Below are 24,393 nucleotides of genomic sequence, written 5' to 3' on the forward strand. Positions count from 1 at the left end.
ACAACATAGAGAAAATTATGGGAGCCAATGGATATAATCTAGGAAAGTTTTTGTGTAGGTACTATGATATTAGAAACACCAGTTAAATTGGCCTTGTTGGTGATTACCTCGGTTGATTACTTCATTACTATATGATCCAATTGTAATGTTAGTTATTAATTTGGCATACATGAAAATATTATTATTATTCATTATTATATATACATACATACATGAAAACAACAATGCACTTTCTAAGAGTTTATAATTGTTCAGCAGAATTAATGTTTTACAAGAAAATGCACCTGAAGAACTATTAGCTTAGAAGCAAGAACATGGTGTTGAAATAGTATAGAAAGTGCTTATCATGAGAGGTTTTTAAGTGAGAGTATTGACCTAATCTAATGACAGTTCTACAAGAATTTGTAATCAACCCAGCTAATCAACAACAAGACCCCTTTAACTAGGTTAAGGCTAGTTTCTTTTTAAAAATATCTACTATGATATATTTTTGTAAAATTTCTTGTGAACTCTGCCCATTTTTCATGGTATACATTATTTTTATGGAGGATCTTGAGGTAAGTCACTTAGCATGGGTTGAGTGAGTTTTATTTTTTTATTATTTGGATTCTGGAATATGTATGCAGTTGGATGAATTTTTCTATTGTGCTAAGATGTAATAAGCACATTCAAAATGATCTCTAAATATACATGTTTAGAAGGAAATACAAAGAGATACTTGTTTAGAAGGAAAAGAAACCAACAATTACATAACTCCCTTGAAGAAAATCGTAGAGCTAGAGCACGACAACAAAATCATAGAGCAAGGGCATGACATGGCAATGACAATGAAATCGTAGAGTAAGGGTATGACATGGCAAAAAAATCATGAATAAAGGGCACGATATGGCAATGAAATCATAGAAAAAGGGCACAAAGATCACAAGGGTGCGACATGGAAAAAAATTTGCAAAGCAAGGGCACAACAATGAAATCGTAGAGCAAGAGCATGACAACGAAATGCAGAGAACACAAGGGCATAGCAACCAAATCATAGAGAAAGGACACGGAAACAAAATTTAGAGATACACAGTAATGAAATCATAGAGAAAGGGCGTATCAATGAAATGCGGAGATCACAACAATGAAATGTACCAGTGACAAGGGAACAACAACATTTAGAGCTCTCCAACCTCATTTGGAGCTCTCCACCCTCTTGCGTGTAACTCTCCACAATCAAAACAAATGGGGAATGATTTATGTCATGTTTTCTTTTTATTGTTTATGCTCACATGGGTGTCACAATTATGGCACAAACGTCGGTATTGCGACGACATTGGAGATAGTTACAAAAAAATTGAAAATCACCACAAATTACACCTCTATCACAAATTGTCATCAAAATTTGACCCCAAATGTTGTAGTGTATATTAGCTTCATGGAAATTGTATCAATATATTTGAGTTATATATATATAATATAATAACCTTTCTTTATTAACTTTTCAACTTAATATAAATCAAATGAGACTTTATCTCGATGAAGAGTATGAGCGTGGAATAGATATCAGTCGATTAATGAATCGTCTCGAGTATTATTAGAGACTGTAATTATCATTATTGATTGGTGCCTCCAAATGGTATGTGGTGGGGCATGGATATATAGGGTCACAACCCTACTTACACATACCTCAATACATATATATTGATTTTTATTCTAAATTGGATATCAATCAATAACAAAGGAAATTGTATGTACCAGCTTATTCAGACCTACAAATATATATAAAAAATCATTAATATTAAAGGATATCATACTCATATATATAAAGACAAACTAATTACATCTGAATTACAATCATAAGAACCTAAACTGAAGATTGTCCAAGATACTTAGATTATAAGGATTGTAAGCCCACCAATAAACAATCTAAAACTTTACATGGTATCAGAGCCTAATTGGTAGAGAGACTTCTAAATTAAATTCTTACAAAACAACTTTGAAAAACATGTCAAATAATATTAGAGTATAGGATAGGCTAGAAGGAGTGGCAAACTTCTTCTCATGGAAAATCTGAATTATAACAATTCTAAAAGAATTAGAACTAGAATCATTTATTGAATCAGACATTTCAATACCTGAAGATGAGGTAGAAAAGGCCAATCGGAAAAGACAAAATAATGAAGCCAGGAAAATTATTATTGATTTAGTAAAATTTCATATTCTTTCATCCATTTCAAATCTCAAAAAGGCATTCAAAGTATTCAAAACAATCAAGGATACATTTGAAATCAACAACTCTAGCAAACTAATTACATTGAAAAATCAACTAATGAATACAAAAATGAATAAAGGTGAGTCAATTTCATCCTAATTTGGAAACATTTCTGAGATAAAGAATCATATTTCATCCATTGGAAGCAAAGTATAAGATCAAGAACTATCTATAACAGCACTCAGAAGATTACCTATATCTTGGGAAGCATTCATTCAAGTTGTTAGCAAACCCTCAATACCAGCCTTTGATCAACTAAAGAATGATTGCACATCAGAAGAATCAAGACTAATTTTGAGAGGGATCATTTCAAATCAAGAGGGAGAAAATCAAGTCATTTTCTTGGTCTCCCACAACCAAGGAAAGAAGAGGAAATTCAAAGGGAAGAGAAATGATAAGAGGAAAGGAAATAATAATTGCAAAAGAAATAATTTCTCCAAAGTTAAATGTTATAAGTGTGAAAAACTGAGACATACCTTCGAAAATTGTCCAAAAAGGGAAAAAATCCTAACTTCCTTAGTTGTAACTAAAAGGGATGAAAAATTGTTATTTTATTCTACTCTATCAAGTGAGATGAAATCAAACAAAAATATATAGATAATAGATAATGGTGCTTCCCATTATGTAATAGGATTCAAAGATAAATTTGAAACTTTTGGTAATTATCTCACTTAAGGAGTTACCGTTGGAGACAACTCACATATCTAGTAAGAGGAATAGGAACTTGTTCTATACAACTAAGAACTGGGGTCACACTAAAATTAAAAGATGTTCTTTTTGTACCAAGCATAAAAAGAAATCTAGTATCTATCTTTGGACTTGTTGCTAAAGGTTTTCAAGTCACTTTCAATGAAGACAAAGTATTGTACTGGCCTAAAAACACTAATCTCAAAAATGTTATCCCTATACGATCAAGAGACATGACCCTATATAAACTTTGCAACATTCAAAAGAAAGCCCTAAGTCATGAAGTGACAAATTCTAATGAAGTATGGCATAGAAGGCTCGAACATTTTGGATTCAGTTCACTTCCTAATATAGAAAAAAACCACCACTAGAACACCTAGCCTAAACTCAAAACATGCAAGCACTTGTAAAGGATATGGTCTAGGAAACTCTATGTGTGTGTGTGTGTAAACTATTCCTCCGAGTGAACACAAATCTAAATCAATTCTAGAACTAGTGCACTCTAACTTATGTGGACCTATGCTAACACTTTCTCTAGGAGGTTTCTCTTACTACATAATATTCATTGATGGCTTCTCTAGGAAAACTTGGATCTACTTCTTAAAAGTCAAAGAATCAAATGAGGTTTTATCAAAATTTAAAGAATTCAAAGAAATAGTGGAAAATCAAACATCAAAAAGAATTAAAACGCTAAGATTAGACAATGAATGAGAATATACCTCTAAAATTTTCAAATCTTTGTGTACGTCTATTGGGATTAAGAGGGAGTATACAGTACCTTATAATTCCCAATAGAATGGGATAGCAAAAAGAAAAAATAGAACCATTGTTGAAGTAGCTAAAGCCATGCTTCATGATCAAAATCTATTTTACTCATTTTGGATAGAGGCCACCAATACAGTCGTATACATTCAAAACAGATGTTCACGCTCTATACTAGAAAACATAACTCTTGAGGAAGTGTTCTCAAGAACTAAACTTGACTTAAGTCATTCTAGAATATTTGGATGTCCTTTTTACATTCACATACCTAAAGAAAAAATAACCAAATTAGAACCATCTAGGAAGAAGGAATATTGTTGGGTATAATGAGAACTCCATAGGGTACATAGTCTATATGCTTGAACAAAGATCAGTTGAAGTGATCAAAGATGTCATATTTGAAGAAAATACTACTTTAAAACTATCTACAAGTATAGAAGATGAGCCCATTACAGGCTTAGATGAAAATCTACAAACCGAAATTCAAAGGGAGGGCATATTAGAAGAGAATGAATCATTACTCGATACAGATAATAGAGACAACACTAGTGGCAAGAAAAGGTCTTTATGGGCAAGGAAAATGATTGAAGAAAATAATGTTGAGCCAAATGAAATTTCCAAGGAAAGCAAGAAAACCAGGTACAAATATTGTTATACTACTTTAGTAATTGAGCTTACAAAATCTAAACCATCAATTGTTGAAGAAGCCCTAACATGTCAAGCCTAGAAAGATGCTATGATATACCTAGACCAAAAGACAAATCAATTGCTTCATCAAAATGGTTATATAAAATAAAGTATGCTTTTGATGGCAGTGTTGAAAAACATAAAGCAAGGTTAGTTGCTCAAGGTTTTTCTCAAAACGCAAGCATTGATTATGAAGAAAATTTTGCTCATGTTGCTCGCTACACTTCTGTAAGATCTATTATTGCAATTGCAGCATCCAAAGGATGGAAGATACATCAAATGGATGTCAAGGCTGCATTTTTGAATGTTGTCATAAATGAAGAAGTATATATCAAACAACTTGAAGGTTTTTCTATAAAAGATAATAATAAATATGTGTGTAACTCAAGAAAGCTCTTTATAGACTCAAATAACCACCCCAAGCTTGGTATGAAAGGATAGATATCTATCTTACCAAACTAGGATATTCAAAGAATGAAGCGGATCCTAATAGCTACTTTAAAATTTCTAACGATGACATGTTAATACTTATTTTATATGTTGATGAATATTTTGATAGCATGAAATGATCACTTGAATGAAAAAAGCAAACAAGACCTTATAGCTAAATTTGAAATGAAGGGTCTAGGCCTACTACACTATTTCTTGGGCCTAGAAGTTTGTCAAAGGAAAGATCATATTTTCCTAAATCAAGGGAAGTACACTTAGGACATTCTAACTAGATTTGAATGATGGACAATAAACCTCTAACAACTCCAATGGAAACAAATCTACACAAACTAAAAGAAGAAGCTACAAATTATGAGGCTATTGATCCCACTCTTTATAGAAAGATCATTGGATCTCTTATGTATCTTGTAAATAGTAGACCAAATATCTGCCATGCTACAAAAAAATTAAGTCATTTCATGTGTGAACCAAAGAAGATTCACTTGATGGCTACCAAACATATCCTGAGATATCTATGCGGCACTATTGGTCTTGGTTTGAAGTACAAAAATATTCAAATCTTAGAACCACCTCTCAATTAGTAATTGATCTGATGGTGTAGGCTTATGTGCAAACCCTTCAAAATCCATATTTCCTTTTGTTGTCAAAGTAGGCTAGCATCTACACTTGAGCAAGTGATTTACTAGTGAATAGATTGCCCAATGTGCTCTTCATATGTTGGAGTAGACTAGTACAATGGAGCACATTGCCTCTAATAAAAGAAGGAATGACTTCATGACATGGAGGGAGAGTTGTACAACAATTTGATGATGATCCAAAGCATCACTAGAAAGTTCCAAAATAGTTTGAGGATCATCAAAACCATTTTTGGCAAAGGTCCCAAAATAGTTGAGGATGGTCACGACCATTTTGGAAAAAGTCCAAAGCAATGGAAGGTAATAAAACTAAAAGGCTAGAAGAAAAAAAATGTAATTTTTCATTATTATTTTTGTTTTAGTAAATTGCATTGTTGAAGGTCTTTTGAGTGGAATTTGGGGTTTTTAATGTCATTTATTCCTTAGATTGATAACTAAAGGCATGATTTTAAGGGTTTGAAATTAAATATCTTGGAGACCAATTGAAAAATGTAAGTGTTTTGGAACCTTAATACAATTAGGTGTAAAACAAAACACCAGCTGACCAAACCTGAAAGATAAGCATTGTGCACTAATAAGGGAAACTGGGCAGAGGCACTACAAAACTTAGAGAGGAAAGGGGGTGAAAAACAATTTGCAAGCCCCACAAAATAATCTAGTGGTCCAAGAAAGGATAAGCACTTGGTAAACATACCACCCAATAGTACAATAGAATTTAAGATTTCCCCTTAATCCCCAATTTGTGCGGGTTAGAAGAAGACTGAGAGAAAAAGATAAGATAAGATTAAAAAATATATATTAATGTCCAACAAAAGACCAGAAAGAGGTCTATGGGACTGAAAGATTACAGCAAAGTAGGACAGAAACTAGCAGGAGCACGCAAAGGTGTCTGAAGAGAAGCAACAAAACGCAACAAAAAGCACTATGATGCTTTCATGGGTAAAAAGAAATCAGTCACAGCATGAAACATGTGCCGATGCATAGAAATATTATACTGTCTCCGACCATTCCCAGAAAAGTGTCGCTGGTGCATATAAGCAAAACGGGATCTGACATGTCTAGAAGGCTCATCAAGCCGAATAGAGCTAGAGGGCCTTTTCACACCACGCAAGGGGGATAAAGGTGTAAAAAAGGCAGTAATGAGCTAAGTAGATGAGTGTGGGTGTAGAAGCGGAGTCTGAATCATACTATCCCAGAGCATAGTAGCCTCACGAAGATACAGTGCAAGGCATCTCTGATCATAGTAGCTGAAGAAATCATAGAGAGAGAAACACTCTCTGAACAAACAAAAGAATCTCCCTCTGATCTCATAGTAAATAGGGCATCAGAAAAGAAAGTGAGCTTCATTTTCCACCTCCCCCGAAGTATAGAACACACAAGTCCGCTTTTCTCTGGCAATCTGATGATCCGACTGAGCTCGAAGATGGTGAGAACCAACTCTGAAAGAACCTAAAGAAATCCGCAAGGCATGAGACCAACGCCATGAGAGATAGCTGGGCCGGGTAATAATCCCATCTGAGATCTCCAAAAAGTGTGTCGCATAAAACGACATCCGTGGGCGTAACCCACCAGGAGGGTTAACCCAAGTAGCAGTAATGTAACATCGATAAATATCAAGACGAACATGCTCATTCAACTCCTACCGAGAAGGGAGAAGATGAGCCAGGGCATCCAAAGAGAACTGAAAAGGAGGGAGACAATCAATATCAATCCCAATTGAACTCAGCAAAGAAGAAACCTGCGCATACCAACATCGCGCCCGAGCACCAAACTCAACAGCCATTGTGGAAACCGAGGAGCAATAAGCTAAATAGGAGTAACGATCACAATCACTCGCCATATCAGCGAACCCACGAAGGCGATGAAGAAACCATACTAAGTCAAAGATGGCTGCGAGTCTGAAAGGATGAGCTCCAAACTCAGCAAGAATGATACTGTGGGGAGTAGATCTATGACATCTGATGATGCGCCGTAAAAATAAAGTCTGAACCCACTCAATCGATGCCCAATCTGAGCTAAGGAGAGAAGGGCCCCAAACCACAGAGCCATAAAGAACAGTCGATCGAACAAGGGCATCAAGGAGAGATAGCTTAGACAGGGTATCCTGAAAGTGATGTTTGAAGCATTGTTTCTCAAGCAAAGCAAGAGAACCCATACCCTTATTAACTCTGGGCTAAATAGCAGGTCTCATACTGAACCGCAGTCCAACAAACAAAACACCCAAATATAAATAGGATGAAGTAATCTCAATCTCTTGGCTCTGAAATATGAAGCGGAGATGAGAAGTCTTTAAACAGTTAAAGACCATGACCCGAGTCTTACTCAAATTAACGACCAGTTGTCTCTAATCACAAAATAAAGCCAATCTATCAAGAAGTCTCGATAACCCGTCAGGAGAGGATGCAAGGAGAACAATATCATCTGCAAAGAGGAGGATCGAGATCAGAACCTGATAAAGATAACAACCATCAACCGGGAGCGAAGACTTCAAGAGGAAGTCCTCAAGCTCATCAATATATAACCCAAACAAAGTCGGGGAGAGAGGACAACCCTGCTTAACCCCAATAGTACTGTGGATAGGATCTGAGAAGCCATTAGGAGTCCGGAATCTGCCAACCACAATCTCATACAGTCTCATAATAGCAATACATAGCATCTCAAAAATACCGATCTCCCTAAGTCTCTCAAATAGAGCCACCCTAGGAACAAAATCAAAGGCTTTACGAAAATCAACAAAGCAGCAATAAAAAAAATTCGATCTGTGTCTAGCCTCCTCAATAATAGCCCGTAAAGTGAAGATATGATCCATAGTTTGATAATCTGTCTGAAAGCCTGCCTGTCCTCTGGCCCTACAACCAATCCTATCAAGTTCCACAGATAACAAATTATTCAGAGCAGTGGCATAAAGTTTGGCAAAAGTATGCCCGATCATGATGGTTCTGTAGTTCCCCGGATCAGAAACAGGCCTGGTCTTATGAATGGGATGAATCAAGTGCCTAGACGAGGAAATCGGAAACCCAGTATGGATCACTCTATTAAAAAGAATAGAGAGAGGGACCCAAAACAGAGGAACCAAACTTGAAAAGTTCAGCCTGAAAACCTTCCTCCTCAGCAGCTCTACTACACTTCATAGATCTGATAGCCTCAAACACATGGGAAACAGTGAAAAGGCGGATGAAAGGAGGTGAGGGGGGGTGAATGGAGGGCTGCCCAGGAATATCATAAAGAGCCATGGTATGTGATGCAAGGGAGTGAAAGTCAAGGGTGGAAGGCGGAGGGGGATGATGGGGGAAAAGAGTACACCAAAAGAGTTGGGATTGCGAATCAAAGTGGAGCAAAGAACTTACACTTAGAGGTAGTGAAATTACGCTTCTTCTTCCAAAGTAAGCGCAAATAAGACAAGCGAATGCTAGCAAAGTCAGTGGAGTGAACCTCAAAAGCATAGCACAATTTTTTTAATTTTTTTCCTTTAAATTGTGATCCATTTCTCCTCGATCTTGGCTACCACAGAATGCCAGGTCAATGACTCAGTAGAGCTATCAACACAAGCAACAAGTCTCACAGGAACAACATAAGAAATTCCAACAGCACAAGACCTATCCCCACAACTAACAGGGCCATCAACAAAACTCTTACCCACATTAGCAACCAAACAACCACTACCAAGTACAACAACCTATTGAGCTAATCCAAAATAATTAGCCAAATCTAATCATTAGGAGTAGAATCATTAGAATCTATAGTAACAAAACTACTCACAATATAATCCTTATGGCCGACCTCAGCGTCCTGTACAATAGTAGGGACAACATCAACTTCCTGACATTAAGGGGCAACAAAATCTTTGGGATCAACCACATTAGATTTGACCACCGTATAATGTTGTGGCAAAGACCCTTGCCACCAAGTGGGATTCTTGGATTTGATCCTTCCAACCACACCATGTGCTACAACATGCCCTGTATTGGAACATTTTCTACATCTAAATGGGAGACCCTCATAATCGAACGATTGAATCCACAAGCCAATAGTGCTACATAGGTTAACCTCTGACAAAAGGCCTTTAGAAGCATCTATATCAACAAGTATCTATGCATAGGTCGAGTGCAATATATCAAAGGATTTATAATCCACCATTAAGAAGTCACCTAAAGCCTCACCAACTTCCTCAAGCACTAAATCATGCCAAAGATGAAGAGAGAGATTAGAAAGACGAACCCAGACGAGCATTTTGCAAAAAGATTCAATGGCACGATAAAAGCCCTTTAGTCAAGGCTTAACCATCGAAGGGAAGCAGTTATCCCAAGTGATAAAATGATCACATAAAATTGCTCTCCTATCATTCTCATTATCAAATCTAGAAATAAAAAACCCATTACTAGAGGAAAGATTTGAATCGAGTTAGTAAGGTATTGACTTTGAAACCCAGGTGTGGAGCTCCTTGAGAGAGGGCCAAAATCCCCTAAATCAACAAATGATCCACATTAAGAACCTCAGTGCATTGCTCAATTTGTTGAAACCGTGTCTTTATCCAAATTGACAGAAATAAGGCCGCATGTACGAAAAGGTATAGGGACCTTAGACTTAGTGATGACCCCTAAACCACTGCCATTATGCAGAGATTGGGTGTAAGAGGGCCCATACAAACCCCCCTAAAACCGCCTTCCTAGCTGTGGACTCCTGCAGGATAGCCACACCCACGACAGAAAGAGTACCAAAAAAAAACCCTCGTGAGAAGAGGGCTTCCTAGACACCTGCCTAAGCAAACCATTAACATTTCGCGCCAAAAGACCAGTCGTAGACCCAGCAACAACTGTGGGAACAAGATCCTCCCCAAAACCACCATTAGAAATAGGGTCCTTGGCAAAGACCATGGAAAAGGAGGTCATAGACCCAACAACATTCACACCATGAATACCCACAGGACACAACCAAACCACCCACACCGGACTGCACATCCATGCCAACAGAAACCCTAAATCGTGAAGTAATGAGAGTCGATGTCGTCGCCATCCGCAAGTTAATAATGCCCAGCGAGCCAAGAAGTTAGGGTATCAAATTTTGTAGTTTTTTTAATTTTTGCAATTTTGTTTATTATTATATTCTCCTAAACCCTTTAGTTCAAATTGGTTGGGATTTGGACATTACTGAGATTTCAATTGTCCAAATAAAAATTCATTATAAATAGGCTAATGGTAACTTTTGATGCATACAACTCTTGTTTCAAGTTTTGCTATTGTCCATATTTCATAATAATACTTGGTAGGTTTTTACATATGTTGTATTATTAATGAATTCATCATTGTATTTAGATAAGAGACAAAAAGAGTGTCTATATACAAATTAGAGAGAGGATAAGTAGAGTTATAAAAAGAAAAGGGGAGAGGGATACATAAACAATGAAAGTAGATATAGGGATAAAAATGGAGAGGTGGAATATATATAATTACAAACAATAGAAGGCTATGAGATAGGGAGAGATGGAAGGAAAGGGAGCGAACGATGGAAAGGAATGTATAAGAGAGAGATAGGGATGAGTGTGAGAGAAAAAGATAAAGATACAAACACAACACACACATATATATTGGCGGGGGGAAGTGGTCATGAAATAAAGATAGGGAGGATAGAGGCAAAGATAGTAATCAAATAACACATTGGTCTAATAATAATCAATCTCTCTCTCTCTCTCTCCATAATAATCAAATAACATTTTAGCCAAGTATAAATCCCTAAGGATACATGTTATTATTAAATTATTGGCATGAAATTAGTACTCAGAAGTCTCTCTCTCTGTGTCTCACACACACAATTTAGATTTTAAGTTTAAATCTATTTTATTGAATAAATCATAAATCAAAATTAAATATAGTTGAAACAAAAATAATTTTAATAAGGCATTATAAAATCAAACTAATTCTATTATATGCTAAAATTATTTGTAATTTGATATAAAGCCTAAATAATTAAAACAAGATTTTAAGTTAAAGAAACTTATCATTAGTAGTAAAATTAGAATAAATAAATAAAAATAGGAAGTATCCTAATAAAAGAAGATAGTAAAAGATGCTCTTATCAAAACAAGACAGATTTTTATTTAAGTTATTTATTCTATAAATTTAATAAAAAGATAATTGATTATAAATTGAATCAATTTCAATTAATGTTTTTAATTTTGGAAAAAATAAATATAAATGATTAAATATTTTATATTTAATAAAAATTAACTCTTAAAAAAAGAATTAGAATAATTATTTTATATTGGTTTCTCCATTTTCTCCCTAATACTTCGGCCTTTCATGTTTGGTGGTTGCAACAGGTTCTCCTTTGCTAACTTGTTTTCGACTTAGTTCTTTCTTCTCCTTGGCTTTGTGTGAGGCATTCACAATTCCTTCTTCTATTGCGCTTTGTCTTTCTGTGCTTGGAGTTTTAGGGAATCTGCATTGGTTCTTTTTGGTGGCTCCTTAATGCTCTGGTTCCTTCCTCTGCTTGATGAGACAATGTTGTTGGTATTGTTTCTTCGTCTGTTTAATACTTCTAACCTCTCTTGTTTTGTGGTGGTTGATTCTATGGTTGTTTGTGTACCTTCTTTTCCCAAGCATTTGTTTTGTGGTTTACATTAGTTCTTCTTCCAATGCACCCGCTTCTTGTTGTTTGGTGGTTTTTGGTTTCTTAGCTCCTTTGTTTTTGGATCCCTTTGGTTGTGGCTCCTTTCAAAAGCCTTGTGAATTCACCTGTCGTGAATTCCTTACCACCTGTTGTTTCGACTTGATGTTACTTTATTGTATAGGTTTGTGCCTTATCCCACTTTTCCTAATTAAAACTATTTTTATTCACTTAGAAAAAATAAGATAAAATATGTAATAAAAGATAATGTTTATGGGAGATCTAAGGAGTTCAAAAGATCGGAGGATAAGGATTGAAGGTGATAGAAATTGATTTGAAGGACTCTTAAGAAAATTATATATCTTGAAAAAATTGGAGCCATAACACAAAACAAATATAGCAAGGTGTTCGTGTCTAAAGTGCTGATGAGGTAATCACCACAAGGATGGGGTCTCCAAAATTTGACCCCACTAGTTCAAAGCTTTAGTCAAAAGCGATTACTCGTGGAAAAAAATACATTCTTCTAAAAATAATCATAATAACAAATAGTTTTTTCCATTTTTGCACATTGATTTTTGAATTAAAAATAATCTCACATAAACAAACACACATCATTAAAAAAACATTCAAAAATCCAAATTAATACAGAGTTTAGATTGACTCAATAGCGTTGCATCCACCTCGAATATAAACCATTAATTTCAAAATGTAATTTGTTTATTTCATGTAGAAAATGCCTTCCGCATTAAAATAGAATGATTTTCACTATTCCAATATGCAAATTTTCATATGTAATTGGTTTTTCATAAGCCATTCAAAATACCTCTTTTATAGCATTGTCTACTAGTTTAAACATAGTAGATTCTTCATACATATCATGAGCCATATACAAATTTAGATTCTTGAACTTGATTCTGTACTGTTTAACCAAGACAATTAAATTTACATTCAACGACAGAAAAACAGTTTAAGCGTGACAAACACAATATTTGCATATTGAGTAATCTGGGAAGACATTTTTACTAGTTTTTATTTTTAACTAGATATATCAGATGCATCAAACCATGAGAATGGTAATTATTTCCCAAAGAATGACCTCACTTTTAAAAAGTTTCAACTGAAGATTTCTCTACTCTGAACTCTCCTTGGTGGTAATTATAGTATTGAGAAATCCGTACTGGGCATATGATTTTATGGTTGGACTTACTATGTAAAATATACGCAAATTCAAAGAATGAAATAAGAAAAAATAATTTTAGGCTTCAAAATAGTTCCTGCAAGTACCTATACTCATCCTATATAATTGTACCGGTAGGAATCACAGCATTTTTAATTACAGTGACAATGCCACTCTTTATAAAGTATCCATCAATCTCTCTATCTGCTTCTTGAACGTTGTCAGCATTTATTATCTGAACCAGTACATCAATTATAATTAGTATTTGAAGGAAAACAAAATAATATTTATCAGAAAAGCCCTGTAACTTTGGACTGTGTGACATTACCTTAACATTGTCTCCAATACGAACATTTTTGTCAATTATTGCTCTTCTTACATGTGTGTTTCTTCCAATGCCGATTTGGACACCATTTCTTGCCACAATTGCACTTCTCTCTTCATCAGTCTTGACAGAAGAGAGTAAATTATAAAGTTGAGTCATGTAATTTGGGTCCAAAATGGATATTAAAATGTGTCCTCTCATATTCTTGAGCCAATTAATTTGTTTGCTGCCCAGATTTCTTGTAAAGAAATAGATAATATTATAGCCATGCAATGAAAGGTATAAAATGACATACTTCATAGTAATCAGCACCCATAAGTAGAGAATCTTCTATGATTGCACCATCTTCAATCCAAGAACGTAACCCAACAACTGAGTGGATAATATTACAATTCTGCATTATTGAGCATCCAGTAGTAAGGGGCAGAAATTTTTGACAGAGTGAATAAAAGATCAGAGAGCTCAGATCTTGTTGATCACAAGCAATGCCAAAGACTATAATATATTGTCAACCAGAGAAGGATATCTAGGCTGAAACTGTAAAGTGGATTTATTACAAATACAATCTGTAACTATAATGTAAACTAGTAGCCTTCAAATGATGCACTTCACATGACAAGATGTTTTTACTGTCATCTACGAATGCAAAATTCTGAGCTCAATTACAACAAGAAGCATTACCTTCATGATGCATCCTTCACCAATGAGACAATCAGTCAACTTTGCATCAAGCATCTTTGAAGGTGGCAAGAATCGCTTTTTTGTATAGATTGGAGAAAGTGTGTCATAAAAACTGCAAGATTTACAGACTTGAAATTTCAGATGAGACTCAGCCAGGGTCATATCTCAATCATCTTACTCCCACATCTAACAAAAAGAATAAATTAAAAGCATCTCTACTCAAGAAGAATGACTATCATGAAAAAACTATAAAAATGATAATTTTTGTAATGTGATGGTTCAATTAATGATAAATACCTGAAATCAGGGACTGGCCTCATGGTGAGCCTTAAGTTTGCATTGTAGAAAGCGTCAATGGTACCTATGTCTTCCCAATATCCGTTAAATAGATGAGCTTGCACCTAGATGCAAATATAATATTATAATATTTATGGAAAAATAGCAAAAAGACACAAACATGAAGAAAATTGCATTAAAGAGCTTGTAAAATATTTAAAAACGTTAATTTCAAATTTTAATGAACTTGCCGAGGCAATCTCTCTCCTTTTCCAGCATTATGCAATGTAGCAATGTTACATTTTGATAGCATGCAAACATATAACCAAACTAAAAAATACCATAACACATACAAAAGCAAAGATGACTCTTATCCATGTGCATAGTGTTTCAGACCAACTCTGATCCATAAGGATCTGAATAAGAATATTCCTCAACAAAGCAAAGTTCTTCTCAAGTTGCCAATTTTGAGACACACCCCAAGAATCAGTGGAACAAAATCATTGGTGCCATCAAGGGGTAGTTCAGAAACTGCCGGTCCCCCTACAAGAGCAGTTTCACAGCTGCCAATTTGCTGAAATGGATGGTTTCAACTTTCATCTAATAGCAGAAACAAGAATGTGGAACAATCAAAATAACAATTTCTCTTCAAATTCTGGTCAACAATACCCTCCAGTGCACTTTTATGATTTTACAATATAGGGCAAATAACATTATTGGAGGCTTGGAGAGAGTTGTAAAATGTAATAAACTTGAGGATAATCTGGCTATAAGAGAGATTAGCAACTTGACAGCAACCATAGAAACAACTAATTGTCATAACTTGGTTCTATTGTATGTACTCAACTGTTTTTTATAAAAGATCTGGTAGATGTGTGATTACTAATTGTTGCTATCAACTGGTTTTCCCCAATTTCAAGTTTTCCCAGATATTTAGAACTTGTTTGTTGAATTTCTACTTGTTTTAGCATTTTAGTAATTTTGTTGTGACATTCGATCCTCTTGAGCCATCATTTGGGTAATTCAAGTAAAGAAAGAGTATAAATATGTGATTTGTTAATTTTTACAAGCACTTCAAGGATATTAAAAAATATTTCGATATCAGAGCCAGGTTTCTAGCCTTTAGAGAACAGTAAGTTACTTCCTTGCAACCTAGCAATCTCTACTTTACTGGGGGAATGGGAAGATGAAAATGGATAATTTGAATGCCCAAGTGGATGCCTTGGAAAGCAACATGAAGAATGTCATGCAAAATCATAATTGGGTTACCTAGCAACAAGAGCATATGAATTACCAATAAGAGTGGATAAAGAAACTCTATGAGCACCATACTATGTAGTAATGTACTATGTACATGGTCCAAGAAATCCAAATTGATTGAAGTCATTTTAAGGACAGGTACATTTGGAATTTCAAGATGCATGGACAAAACAAATGGAGGTTTATTTTAGTGTGCATATTCAAGTGGGATAAAAAAGATTTATTTTGCATGTCTCAAACTGTTTGGTCATGCCATTGTATGATCAGAGTGTTTTTAATATCATCTAAAAAGTAGAAGAAAACAATTGTGCTTAGTTGGGAAGAGTACAAAGAGTTGTTGAGTAGGAGATTTATCCAAATTGGCGCAAAAACGACTGAAAGATCAAGTATTTCATTTCAGACAAGGTAATCACCAAAGTTTAAAAGATTATATCACAGAATTCAAACAAGAAGATATGTTGTTCAGAATGGATATATAGGAGGATATACTCACCAAATATTGGAAGTCTCCACACTAATATTCATACAGTGGTGAATGATGCAAATCCAAACAACTTAGTGGCAAGTGTCTAAGCATACCATGTAGAAGAGGAGAAGAGGAAAGGAGAGGGAATATTTTCCAAACAAGGACAAAGCAATAATCAGTCCAAGAACAAGTTCCTCAAGAGTGTGATTGGAAGGGTATCAAGAGTGTTTCTATTGTGCACTGCGGTAAAGATCCAGAGGGTCATTGTAGTACTAATCATTACAATATTTAAGGGTATAAAAACACCAAATGTAATTGCATCCAGAAGTACATCAAAGAATAGGGCCAAAGAGGACTCAAAGAAGTCCATGGGTAATCTTAAGAAGAGGTGGAAGCCCAGGACAGTTTGGATGTAAAAAAAAAGATTAGAGTGCATACTACATAGCCACTGAGGCAATGAATACAAAAAACGGAGTATGAAGATAAGAAAAAACTTTTCCTTCTCAAAAAACAACAAATTCTAAGAGTGAATACCCTTACAGATCCTAGTCACAATGTACTTCAAATTCAGACAACATTGTTTAGAAACATAAGATCATCCTCATCCATATCTATTAGGTGAGGTGAAAATGGTGTGGAAGTTCAAGATACAAATAAGTATAAATTTTAGTTTGACATAACTCATTGCACATTCATAAAGTCGATGCTGATGTGCTTCCCCCTCTGATTCTTTTGATATATTGCTTGGTAGCCCTTATATGATAGAAAAGCTATTTTTATGAGGGAAATGAAATACATAAGGTTCAAGGATGAATTTAGAAGGATCATAAGGAGACATAAAAGCAAAGCCGATATTGCAATGGTCAATTCCAACTGAGCCACTGTTAAAATCATTCCAAAGACCAAGAAAATCTGTTTTACTTTTATTTAACGATAGGAAGAAAATGGCCTAGGGATTTCTATATTGTCTAACACTAACAAGTGAATGAAGGATTTGGAAGGATTTTGGCATATTTTCAAGAAGTGCTCTGAGCTGAAGGGTGTTGTGAGGTTTTCACACATCGCCCCAAATCTTGGGGAGCCCCCTTCTTTTTTAATCACCTCGGCAAATTTTTGGGTTGCCCAATTATTTTTGAGTTTTGAGAATGTCATGCCTTGGCACCTTCGAGACAGATATGGGGAGGCTTAGCTTATTTTCACCCGGTTTGCTTAACTTGATTTTCCAAAGCTATCAATTTTATCCCTAGGCCGAATAATTTTCTAAGTTAATTTCAACTTGGCAAGATAAAATTGTGAATTTTGTACTTAGACGTTTTCTTTTGAAAATTTGGTTTTAACTCTATAAATGTGGATAATTTTCAAAAGAGAAATTTTAATTAGACTTAAGTTTTTGGGAAATCTCAAATTTTTCTTTGGTGAAATTTTTTTAAATTTTGTTGAGGAAAATTGCACAAAAAATCGATTTTTGGTTCTAAATGCAATTTTAATTTTTTAATTTTTAGCTTGGCAAAATCGATTTGGTAGAAAATTGCAAAAAATTGTCTTTAATTGGATTAATTGCCTTGAAAACTTTTAAGTTTTTTTAATGAATTTAGTAATTTAATATTGAAAAAATGGCTTTTGGTTAACCAAAATCCAAATTTAATGATGTATTAATTACTAAACCCTCATTAAATGGAAATATTTAACACCCTCAAGGCCATTTAATTTCGTTTTGCAATTGGAGCTAATTGGTAAATTTAAAAGTGCAATTTTCTTTTGGCAAAATTATTTTTTTGAGCTAAGTATTTAATTGTGGGCCTTAACTTGAATTTAATTTTTGTTTTTTGTTTTCTCCTAGACCATGTAGGCCAGCTTTATGGAGAAAGAAAATTGGCTATAAAGGGAGTCTCCTCCCCATTTCATTTTCACAAATCACTTTTCTTCCTCTCCATGTGGGCGAATTTTGTGGAGGAGCAGATTTTTTCCAGACTTGGGCGAATTTTGTGGAGGCGAATTTAGTGGAAGGCAGTTTTTTGCATGCTTGGGCAATTTTTGCTTGCATTTCTCCATTTTCAGACCTTGGCGATTTTTCTTGTGGGCAGATTCTTGCATATTTTGGTGGTTTTCTCCTCCATTTGTGGGCTACAATTTGTGCCCTAGGTAGATTTTTGGGCAGATTTCAGACTTCATGCTTGGGCAAATTTGAGGCAAAGGCAAAATTTTCCATTCTTGGCATTTTATTGAGGCAGATCTGATTCTGATTTTTGAGCAATTCATGGTGAAGGTCTGATTTTTTCCTACTTAGGACTGCATTTTTATACTAGATTTTGGCAATTTTGTTGGAAGAAGAGATACATATGAAAGTTTGATTTTTGCATAGAAGGCAAGTGTTGGATAGTTGTAGGAGTGTACATTTCTATTTGCAAAGGGATTTGAACTACTTGAAAGTCATATCCTAGGTTCCGAAAAGTCGCTGTAAGTTTATCGGTTAAGGTGAATTTTCATCATCTAGAGTTGCAAGGAGTGCTTAAGCTGACATCCATCTTTCGTTCTAGTCTAAGGATTGCTCCGCTTGGTTCTTCTTGCCTTTTGGTCCACCACTCTACCATCCTGTAATAGGGCGACGAGCATGGAGGATGATAGTGCAAGTAAGAATTCCAAGCGGGCGAACACTAAGAAAGACAAAGAGGATATGACACCCAAAACCTCCTTCTTATCGAAAATGAAGAGAATAACTGACACCAATATCTGTACAGTGGACATGATACCGATGAGGGACAGACTGAAGGAAGGACAATCCCCCTTGGCAAAAAGGATTTACAAGAGTGGAATTGTACATGCAGCAGCCTTTCCTCCCACATTGCCTTGTCCAGGATTGATTATGGAATGTGCATCCATATTTGATCTAAACAGTAATTCCATCATTTTTGATGAAGGGAACAGAGTGTTGGCTAGCATCGGCAAACAAGAAATTGAAGAAACATTTAACATTCCCCAGTACAAGGGCATGACAATTGTAATGATGGATCAAGCAACTAAGTCATTTCAAGATAACCAAGGAGCCTATTACACACATCTAAAGAAGAATTGGATACGCGAGGGAAGAAAAAGAGTTAACAGATCATCGAGGCTTACAATGGCAGATTTCAAACCAGAATATGGTGATCTCGTTGTTCTACTCAGTCGGATCATGGGCCTAGCTCAAGGGACAAGATTTGAAAACTGGATGTACTTCTTCATTGATGAGATTGCGAAAGGAAAAAGAAGGTTTGATTGGGCCAAGATCATAAGCGAGAACTTAGAATTGCAACTCAGAACCGTGCAAAACCAAAGGCAATTCTACATGAGCTCCTATCTGTTCTACCTAATTGCTAGATTGTACAAAAGTCCGGGACTTAAGGCCTTAGGAGAAGTTGGTAGCGGATCGGGGCAATATTTGGTACATGTATCCACAGCTCCATTTGCACAATAACAAAGATTACAAGATATTTTGCGATGCCTTCACCATGAAGACAATAAGGGTATTACACCATGATGAGCGACGTTGGAGTGACACTTGATTTTGAGGATATTAGAGAAGGAGATATCAATGAGATAGATTTTGGATCAAGACTGGATGAGTTGGGAAAGGTTGCCATCAAGAAAAAGCATTTGGGCACCCTATCCTCTCTCAGCGCTTCTATTGGATTGTAATGTCCCCCACTTAGCTAGTTTGGAGGTATGTTGTCGTTAGCCCATTCTTGTATGGTCCCGAGGGCTAACCAGGACTTCAAAAGGGATCCTAAGGTTATTTGGCCTAGTCAAATTTAATTACAGGCCAAACAGAGTTCGTTTGTTGGGTTTTCAGAAAGACTTACTATTTTTAGTAAGCTAATAGGGGGATGCAGTGCCTTCAATTTTCAGTGACAGGATGAGATGCGTTTTGTTGGGCTCTTTCTGATGAGCTATTATATGTGGGATTTCGAGTTTATTTGGTATATTATTTTAATGTTTGAAGTTACAATGGTAAAGTGACTATTTAAATTAAATATTATAATGTTTCATAAAGTCACTTTATAAAAATCAAGAGTCCCCCTTTTGAGTACATACATGGACTTTGTAAAAAGAAAAAAAGAAGTAATATTAAAAGTCATGTATTATCCCACATTGGCAAGACGGAAGCATGGAGCAAGTGAAGAAGGGATTAAAAAAAAGAGGATAGCTCTCATTTATTCATGCTTGGAAATATCAAAGAAATTGGGGAATTTTCTGGAGATTATGTCTATAGTTTGAAGGACGAAATCCCTTCAAGTTGGAAATCTTGACGCCATTGAAAGATATGGTCTTGAGATTCAACATAGTAGCAATCCGAAAAAGCAAATATGAAAAAGCAGTCCGAAAAAGCGGAACTGAAAAAGCATGCTGAAAAAGCGGGTACAAAAAAAGCAGTCCGAAAAAGCAGAACCGAAAAAGCAGTTCAAAAAAAGCAAAGCAGAAGGGGCAGCATTGAAGGAAATTATTACAGCCATCTACAACCAGGTTCTTTTGTTAGTATTGCTTTTTAGGGTGTTATAAGCTTTCAGCTGTAAGTGTGCATTATACCAGCATTATCATTTTGTAATCCATGTAAATGCCAAAGTCTTGGCCATATTTCATAAGCATTGTAATTTTCATTGCAATTAAGAAGATAATAGTTGCTGGTGTCATTTAAGCAATTTAATATCATTATTTATCAGCTAGTTAGTTTGCATACCAATTGTTTGTAAAAATGTCAGTTGGTTGTAGGTGTTCATTTCTCATGCTTAGATCATATATATGCACTGAATATTGTTAAAATTAGTAGCACACTCATGTTAGGTCATTGTGTAGTCCATTGTAGTCTTCTAGCACAAGATTCTCATTGATGCAAATTGAAGAAAAAGTCATTTGAAGCTAGCTGAAATACTATATCAGTTATACGTCCCTTGCATGTGAATTGTTTGATGAAATTCCTTGAGCTTTCATCAGTTTTTTTTTTAGGACAGATTTGAGGAGGGTTATTACATGGATTTGCAAAAGAATATGAGAAAGACCACGAAAGGATACTACAAGCAGCGAGTAGCGTGGCGAAGTCAGCGGAACTCAAGGCGAAGCACACACCTTGTCCTCCTATGGAAGAAGTTAACGAAAGGCTAGCTAAGTTCATTGCCTTAGCTAAGAAGATGAAAGAAAAGGGAAGAGTTACATTAGAAGATCATTTGATGTAAGCCCAAGAGGCAAATTTCCCTTTCTTCTAGAATAGGACACGTGTCTATTTCTGATTGGCCACCATTTTGGTGCCTTCTCATTGGTTGCCACTTTTTGCACTTTTTTCATTGGTCCATTGATAAGGTGGCATCTTCTCATTGGCCGATGGAGTGGCAACCCTAATTAGGGTTTTGAGGATCCAATCTGGATCGTTGATCTTGTTTTGATCTCCACTGTCCGTTGTATTTCTGGCCCCTATAAAAGGCCATTTGCTCTCATTTGTAAAGGGTCGGAGAAATTGTTGCGAAAATAATACCAAAATTGCTCTCTTTTTCATTGTTGCAATTTGCATGTTGATTAAGAACATTGGGTATTATTGCATGTTTTCTACTTCCACTTAGTTAGATTTTCTTTCAAGTTGTTAAAGTTGGTTGCATTTGAAGTTGTTTAAGTGAAGTTAAAGTAGATGAATAGTTGTATGGTAGCATTGGTAAATGTTTGATAGGGATCAATACTAGGCCACTAGCATCCTAGCGGCTAGTTGGGAAGCTTTGCGTGGTAAACTAGTTTATTTTTCCTTTGAATCATTGCACCAATGGAAGTGAGGCCGCTGGTCAGCTCTCATTAGGTTCGATCCCCGTCCATTTGCTAACCTTCCATTCATAGGAGTAGGAGTAGAATAGTGAATAGTTGGGTAGTTGAAGTTTAGAGAGAAGAAAGTTAGAGTAGATCAAGTGATAGAACTCATCCATTCACCTTCCACAACCATCGCTTTCCCATCAACATCATCATCGGCAAACACACCCTCCATCATCGCGACCACCAACATTATCTGCTTCCGCACATTTCACAAACCGAGCCACCACCACCTTCATCCCACCAAAGTTCAAGTCATCCTCAACAATTTACGTAAGGCCGCCTACGTGATTATCAACGAATCACATCGATAAAACTGAGCGAGCATCCAACGGTGTAAGGAACATTGGAGCTATTGCTTATGTCTTCATGAGTAATAACTTTTCAAGAGAGGAGTTGCATGTTTGATATCCCATATTGAGTATTCAAATCCTAATATGTTATGTAAGTGATACAAAACTCGCATCAACAAAGGGGCTGCCACCAAAAAGGGAGGAAGAACATGAGATCACATTGCTTCCTAAATCTCCTTTACCTAACATTGACTTGTATAAGAAATCAATTATGGAGAGCAATAAGGTCTAAAAAACATCTTCAAGATTTAATTGATTAATGGATCATTCAGCAAAGCACTACACCATTTGGTTTGCCTATTGTCGTGATTGTAATGGTAAGTGTCTATTAAATAATGAAGATGAAGGTTACATTATATCGGCAATTACATTACAATGTTTCTCACAGAAACAAACATAAATAGAAGTCAAAAAATTGAAAATAACTAAACTAAGATGACCATTAAAGAAACATTACATTTTTCAAATACCCTCCCTTAATAATCGTCATTCTAACAACCCTACGAAAGGCAAACTGCAGGATTTTGGTCATAAATGCATAGAAGGCTGTCCCCTGTCTGGTCATGAAGCATAGAGAAGGCTGCCCCTTCTCTTCTGAATGCTCTACAAAATGAGCCTAATGCTGAGACCCTCCTTGATCTGGCAGAACTTCTGGAAATGAACTAGATAACTGAAATCCTTCCAATTTGATATTGTGAAACAAACTGTACCTTAATGAAGCCAAAGATACTGAAAACAACTTCTCAAACTGAATCCACGATTCGGAGGAAAAATCGTCAAACCCTTTTGTAGGTGAACACTACAACCCAAAAACAAACTGCAAGAAACCAAGAATTTTGTGGAGAAATTTGAAAACCCTCCAATGATTTTTTTCAGAAAAATAAAAAAGCCTTGAGACCAGCAACAGCACTCATGGTTTTATTTGGGAAAGAAAAACCAGAAAACCCAAAAACGAGGAGAAAATAAATAATGCTAGACATGATTTTGAGGATAAAAATCGATCAAAACCAGACACTAAAAGATCAGTGAGCATCTGTCACAAAATTCAAGACACACATCATCATACAAAACTCCATTTTGAGAAAAAAATATGATAAAATCCTTTTCTGAGAAAGAAATTATGAACTAGATTTTTTAAGGGAAAAAATTATAAAAACATCCAGGACTTTTTTGAGGAAATTTTTTTTAGAAACCCAATGCTAATTTCATATGGAGAAAAAATAGAAAAACATACACTATTTTATTTATGGAAAAAAATTAGAAAAGCCAGAAAACCTAGAGAAAAATGCCATGATTCTGAAAAATCCATTGACTCGCTCTAATACAATGTTATGGTAATCATATATTAAATAATGAAGACAAAGGTTACATTATGATGTTTCTCAAAGAAGAAGCTAAATAGATTGAATGTATATTTAATGATGAAGATGGAGTTGCATTATATAGGAAATTACGTTACGATGTTTCTAAGACAAACATAAACAAAAGTCGAAAGTAGAAACTACCTAAATCAACTAAGATGATCCTTAAAGAGGATTGGGGGCTTAGATCAATTGACAAGAGCTTCTTGTGGTAAAGCACAAGGTCATGAGGTCTAGTCTCCCCTCAGTCCACATGGTACCGAAGGACATGTCATGCCAACATCAACAGTCACATTAAAAGGTTTTCTCAACACACTGCAATTTACAGAGTGCTATATCCGATTCTTGCAGTCCGAAAAATGACCATTAAAGAAAACTACATTATTTTTATACATACAAACCCGACACATACTTCTAAAACCTTTTGTTGACTAAATAAATCTCAATTGAGAACTCACAATCTAAGAGTCACGAGGTTGAAAGCTAGAGAGTAATTGTCAAAAATGGGTGAGTCCATGCCAGTAACTTTTCCATGCATAGAAATTGTGGGTAAACACTAAAAATGAAATTTTCACACTTCAATTTTTTAAAAT

The 24,393-nt window shown here is 35.4% G+C and overlaps 1 protein-coding gene across 1 annotated transcript in view; it reads right to left on the reverse strand.

The window, feature by feature from the left end:
- Positions 1–13,044: 13,044 nt before the first annotated feature.
- The window catches only part of LOC149567456 (glucose-1-phosphate adenylyltransferase small subunit 1, chloroplastic/amyloplastic-like), a 60,740-nt gene continuing 49,391 nt past the window's right edge, over positions 13,045–24,393 (reverse strand). The window contains exons 5-9 of the mRNA XM_089820640.1: positions 14,559–14,662; positions 14,262–14,373; positions 13,876–13,974; positions 13,584–13,703; positions 13,045–13,490 (exon numbers count right to left, since the gene is read on the reverse strand). Coding sequence (XP_089676766.1) covers positions 13,374–13,490; positions 13,584–13,703; positions 13,876–13,974; positions 14,262–14,373; positions 14,559–14,662 — 552 coding nt within the window. The 3' untranslated portion in view covers positions 13,045–13,373. The remainder of the gene's footprint in view (positions 13,491–13,583; positions 13,704–13,875; positions 13,975–14,261; positions 14,374–14,558; positions 14,663–24,393) is intronic.

Source organism: Cupressus sempervirens, chromosome 3, assembly GCF_028749045.1.
Source record: "Cupressus sempervirens isolate cs-2001-9-10 chromosome 3, ASM2874904v1, whole genome shotgun sequence".
In the NCBI taxonomy this organism is placed as follows: Eukaryota; Viridiplantae; Streptophyta; class Pinopsida; order Cupressales; family Cupressaceae; genus Cupressus; species Cupressus sempervirens.